At 55.8% G+C, this 5,401-nt stretch overlaps 1 protein-coding gene across 1 annotated transcript; it reads right to left on the bottom strand.

Annotated features, from left to right (window-relative positions):
* Nucleotides 1–738: 738 nt before the first annotated feature.
* SP9 (Sp9 transcription factor) lies at nucleotides 739–4,418 on the bottom strand. Its single transcript, XM_032880483.1, has 2 exons — nucleotides 4,261–4,418; nucleotides 739–3,236 (listed from the first exon to the last, which is right to left on the bottom strand). Exons 1-2 carry the CDS (start codon nucleotides 4,279–4,281, stop codon nucleotides 1,797–1,799), a joined length of 1,461 nt encoding a protein of 486 aa, XP_032736374.1. The 5' UTR covers nucleotides 4,282–4,418; the 3' UTR covers nucleotides 739–1,796.
* Between the last annotated feature and the right edge of the window lie 983 nt (nucleotides 4,419–5,401).

The raw sequence follows: 5,401 nt of genomic DNA, 5'->3' as shown, positions 1-5,401 counted from the left end.
GCTTAGTTTGGGGGCTTTTAAAACGTTTACATTTTATCTCAGGTTGCCCTTTACCGTTTGACATGCAAATTTGGTGCAGTTAATTTAGACAATTAAAAAGATCTTCAAGGGAGCTTTGTCACGGAGAATATTTGGAGTTTTCCCCGTGGACCAGCTGAGATAAAGTTGGCCAGAACAAATGATGTCTAGGAGATTAATTAGATATTTGATAAGACATGAATCCCTAATAAGGGAATACAAGGCACAGGGGGCTGCTGTGTGCTCTAAGTCAAAATTAATAACATTTAACAAGATTTTCATTTAGGCATGAAATGTCTTTTCCGGGGTATTGACTCTAGCGATTTATTCCCCTGAGTCGCCTCCCAACATAGAGGGCCTTGGGAGCTAAAAGACTTCTTTTAAAAAGCTTTTTCCTTTCACAGATTGTTTTTAAATCGCTTTTTAAAAACAAACAAACCCACTGGAGTTTTGTCTGACCCCTCCGGGAGGTGTAGGCACCTCCCCAGTTAAAGCTGCCAAGGATCTTTGCTTTATTTTAGGGGCTCCAGAGTTTTAAAATGTCACCTTTTGAGAGCTCTCTCATTAAGTAATACAACTACACGTACTTATAACCCAATTTAATTTACACTATTGATATACAAATAAATAATTTTGACTTCTCAAAAACGTATATGTATTATGGCTTTTATAACTCACATAAACCTTACATTACCTAAAACTAACATTAAAGGAATTTTTTCCCAACAAAAAAAGTCGACCCACGTAAAGGTTATTGACAGGGGAACAGGATTAAAAAAAAAAGGAAGTGTATTGTTCAGAGTCCTTTAATAATACCAAAATGAAAATATGATGTCAAGATTTTCTTCATACAGATAAACGCATTTAATTTCTTTAGATGACCTTAACTTACGTGTTTGAGTGAAATGATAACTCAACATATTAAATATCTTTTACATATATACTGACTTTCACAAAGTGCATCAGAAAATTAAAAAAAAAACTCCCTGAATTTCAGGAATTCACCAAAAAAAACCTCTATTCGAATGAACATTTACAAGAAAATAAAAAAGAACACAATTTTTTGAACCCTATTTATACAGATGTTATGAAATACAGAGAAACTGTCACTAGACTTCCAGTTTAATTTCTCACCTTAAGCCTTTTTTGATGCTTCCTTTTTAGGAAAAAAAAAAGTCTCATTGTAAGTAGATATCAAGCAGGACTTGGAGGATTTTATATATAATATAATCCACACAAAGGGTCTGTTTTTATAGGTCCCGTTTGTTTTCAAATGTTCTGACAGTCCTTTGCAGAGTGGTGGCTTGTTTTTCGAGAAAAGGAAAGAGAAGGGTTAGTGGAGGGGGGGTGGGCTGTGGGGGAAAAGGGAGCGTTTCTGTGTATTGCTCTTCGCTCGAGAAGTTTGTGCGAGAGTGTGTGTGTGTGCGTGTGTGTGTGTGTACGCGCGCAAGCGCGCGCTAATGTGAGTGCTTGTGGTTGTAGGTCTCCGGTGTGTGTGTCTGTGTATGTGTGCAGTTTTTTAAAGTGTTGTGTCGGAGGACGGTTTGCTTTTGTTCCTGGATCACACGTTCGATTCTCGTCTGGGCCGGGACAGCAGAGGGTAGCTCCTGGCGTGGCCGGCGAGCAGCGGCCGAGGAGCCGGGTGCAGCTACGCTTCGTGGTGGCCCGGGGGGGCGTCCCTGGAGCCCCCGCCCGTCCGTGCCCCGCTCGCTGGCCCTCCGAACCTCTCGCTCGCTCTCGGTGTCTATACTTGCTCGCTCGCACTTCTCGCCCGGCCTCTAAGAGTCGTTGGGGCCCGACGCGGCTTCCTTGCCTCCCGCCGAGGCCGCCGCCGCCGCCGCTGCCGCTGCCGCAGCCGCTGCCGCCGCCGCCGCCGCCCGGGCGGCACTGACGCCGGAGTCGTGTAGGATGAGGTCGGGGGACTCGGAGCGGGGCGTCTCCAGGTTGCTGGCGTCCGTATCACTGTCGCTGCCCTTTTTGCCCCCGCCACCCCCGTTGTGCGTCTTAATGTGTTTGCTCAGGTGGTCGCTGCGCATGAAGCGCTTGTTGCACACCGGACAGGCGAAGCGCTTCTCGCCGGTGTGAGTCCGCAGGTGCCGCTGCAGCTCGTCCGAGCGCGTGAAGCGCTTGCCGCAGAAGAGCCAGTTGCACACGAAGGGCCGCTCGCCCGTGTGCCAGCGCAGGTGCGCCTTCAGGTGCGACGTCTTGCCGTACACCTTGCCGCAGCCCGGGATGTGGCAGCTGTGCAGGCCCTTGCGCCTCAGGCTCGCTCCGGCCGGGCCCAGCCGCTCCGCCTCCTGGCAGTTGGGGCAGTCGCAGGTGGCGCGGCCAGAATAGCGGCGGGCGGAGCGCGCCGAGCTCCCCCCGGCGGCGGCGGCCGCGGCGCCCGAGATCATGGCGCTGGCCGCCGCGGCCGCCACCGCGGCGCTGGAGTCCGAGTAGGAGGGCAGCACCGGCTTGAAGCCGTCCTGAGCCAGCAGGTGCTGGCTGGTGGAGAGCAAGTGCGAGGCGGCGGCGGCCGAGGAGCCGAGGCCCGTGGAGCTGAAGGCCGAGTGCGTGAGCGAGCTGAAGTCGGGGTTGTAGGTGCCGAGCTGCGAGTGCAGCGAGGCCTGGGGGGCGCCCGAGTGCAGCGAGCTCTGGAGCCCCCCAGCGGGGTTCTGCACCTCCAGCCACGAGCCCGGGCTGCTGTGCACGTCCCACCACGACGACGCCGCGCCGTTGGTCACCTCACCCGCCGCCAGCGTCGAGTGGAAGCCCGACTTGTACCACGACTCGTACGGGTGCGCCATGCCCACGCGCGGGTACAGGCCGTCGGCCGCCGTCGTGTGCACCTTGGAGATGAAGGCCGACTGGCCGCCCGCCTCCTGCGGGGACACTCCGGCCGCCGCCGCCGCGGCAGCCGCCGAGTTGGAGAAGAGGCCGCCGTAGTCGCTGCTGAAAGCGGACGACGTGGGGGACGTGGAGGCCAGGCAGAAGGCGCTGTTGGCTGCGCCCGAGCCGCCCGCCAGGCCGCCCGAGCCGCGGCCACCAGTGGCCACGGCGAAGCCCGAGAGGCTGGAGCCGAGGTTGCAGCTGGACGAGGAGCGCTTCCAGGGGTGGAAGCCGCCCTTGGCGAAGGCGCTCGACTCCGGCAGCGTCGTCAGCGGGCTCGTGTTGCCGATCTTGTTGCAGGTCGCCGCCAGCATGGCCAACGGGGTCGTTCCAAAGCGCGGCTCTTCCTAGAGTGGGTGGGGTGAGGGAGGGAGCAAGGAGAAGGAGGGCAGGAAGAAGTGGGAGGAAGACACAAAGTGCACCCGTGAGCAGCCTCGTTTCCCCCGCGGCTGGTCCCGGGGAGTCGTGGCTCCCGGGCTCGCGCCTCCTCCCCGCGCGCTCGCCAAGGATGCGCTGCGCCCCGCGCGGGGCTCAGGCGATCCCAAGGGCGAGAGCCCCGGCGCTGGAAAGTTGTTCCTCGGTGGGGCTAGAAATCAAAGATGTCTCAGTCCTCCCCGTCTCCGCCGCTGCAACCCCTACCCAGGGCCGGACTTGGGTAACTCGCCTCCCGCTCGCCGTAAGCCCGCTCCTCTCACTGAGGCCCCCAAATCGCCCTTCGGGGTAAAGCACGGAAGTAAACACAACGACAACAAACACCGGGTGAGGGCGGAGGCGGCCGAAACAGCGGCTTGGGGGCGGGGGAAACTTGGGACACTGCTTCCAAGGGTGGCTACGACTTGACTTTTTTTTTTTTTTAATAGGAAACGTTGTTTTTAATGTTTACAGCCCCCCCCCCCCATCCTCGATTATGAAAACAAGAATCCGAGAAGGGACCCAGCTATGGATTTCAAGTCACAAGCGAACTGGGGAGCCACAGAAGTGTAAATGTTTGTAAATGTTTGTTAACGTGACTACATGGACTGCAAAACGATTAAGGCTGTTTTCTGGAAACACCACTGTCGCGTAATTGCAACAATCCCCGGAGCAAGGGGGGATGGGGTATAAATCACCAGGGGAAGAAAAGAAACCTCTAGGTTTTCTTTAAAGCCACCTAAAAAAAAGCGTTGCTTAACAAATCATTTTCTTACAAAGGCATCTCCTAGGTTTCAATAACTTGTAAAGAACCAGCCCCAGATATGTGGAAAGTGCTAAAAGGCGCTGAAGCTGCTGTCCGGCAGCAACAGTTTCTCCGGAGCCGCCGACGCGTAGAAGCCATAACGAAAATTTACTGCAGTTAAAACAAGCAAATGTCTTGCCGCACTTCCGACTTACCCCGAGTATAGACGTGGCCATAGCAGGTCCCTGGGCTGCGCGGCGGGGCCGGGAGCGGGGCTGAGCCTGACGGCTGCTCCGGAAAGCTGCTCGGATCCCGCGCAGCTCCCGCGTCCCCGCGCTCGCGCCGAGCGGACTCCAGGCTCCCGCCGGCTAAACTCAGCCTAAGTGCGAGGAGCACCCGCTTTGAAGTGCCGCTGGCTGCGCCTCTCGCCCAATGAGGGCGCAGGCGGAGCAGACGGGAGCTGCCCCGCAGCCAATCAGACGCGCCGAGGGGCCCAAGCCAGGGCTCCCGGCGCGTGCCAGTCAAGGCGGCTAGCGAGGTGTTGGGGGGTGGGGGGAGGCGCGGGCTAGAGACTGAAGAAATTACAGTGCAATTAAAAATTTACACAGACGCACGGAGCCAGGTTTAAGTAGCGGTGAGACCAAGCCACAAGCCCCCCGAACCACCCCGAGATGATGCAAGTTAGAACTGACAGTCCTAGTCCACTCCCCACTTGTGGGAAAGAAGGCTAGGGGGTGGGGGGCGCCGAGGCGGAGACCGCGCCAGCAAGGCCTAAGTAAAGACGGAAATGTCAACGCTCACTTTGTGTGTCTAGGCTCTTGCCTGCGGAGCACAACTTCAGCTGGGATCCATCATTCTCGCTCACAATTTTATCATTGTCGTTTGTCTTTTACCCAGTTCCTTCTCCCACTGGATTCGGTTTTACCCACTCCAGGGTCACATTGAGGAGAGGGCGCGAAAGGACAGCTCCTCTGAGAGGAGAGAGATAGGCCTCTCCGTCCAGGTCTACACCCACAGACTTGTTGGGAGGGCCTGGAGCCTGCGCATCGCGCCATTTCCCCCAGAGGTCTAAGTGACTTCCTAATTGTCGCTCTGGCCTCTGACCCTGGGGGTAATACAAGTGCCACTCACACCAGAAGCTTCTAGTGGTAATTGAGGGCACCCTTTGTACCGTTTCGCCAGCGCCTAGATACCAGGTTAACCCAGTTGTCAAATACGACTAAACAGTGGGAAGTGCTGATTATCTGCCGGGTTTCGCAGGGGGCTGGCGTGGGGGTGGGAGGCATCAACCCATACAGCAAGCTGCACGAAGCCGCTTATTTTCACGTTGTAACAACTTTGGAAACACAGACCGGC

The sequence above is a fragment of the Lontra canadensis genome, unplaced genomic scaffold (genome assembly GCF_010015895.1).
Source record: "Lontra canadensis isolate GAN:19392208 unplaced genomic scaffold, GSC_riverotter_1.0 scaffold69, whole genome shotgun sequence".
Classification (NCBI taxonomy): domain Eukaryota; kingdom Metazoa; phylum Chordata; class Mammalia; order Carnivora; family Mustelidae; genus Lontra; species Lontra canadensis.
The sequence above is the reverse complement of the archived record's forward strand: the minus strand, read 5'-3'. Positions and strand labels throughout refer to the sequence as shown.

Excerpts from the sequence above, each read along its gene's own strand:
- SP9 (XM_032880483.1), bottom strand. The coding sequence starts at position 4,281 with ATGGCCACGTCTATACTCGGG. Across the intron at positions 3,237-4,260 it reads TGGCCACGTCTATACTCGGG|GAAGAGCCGCGCTTTGGAAC; the intron begins GTAAGTCGGAAG and ends CACCCACTCTAG.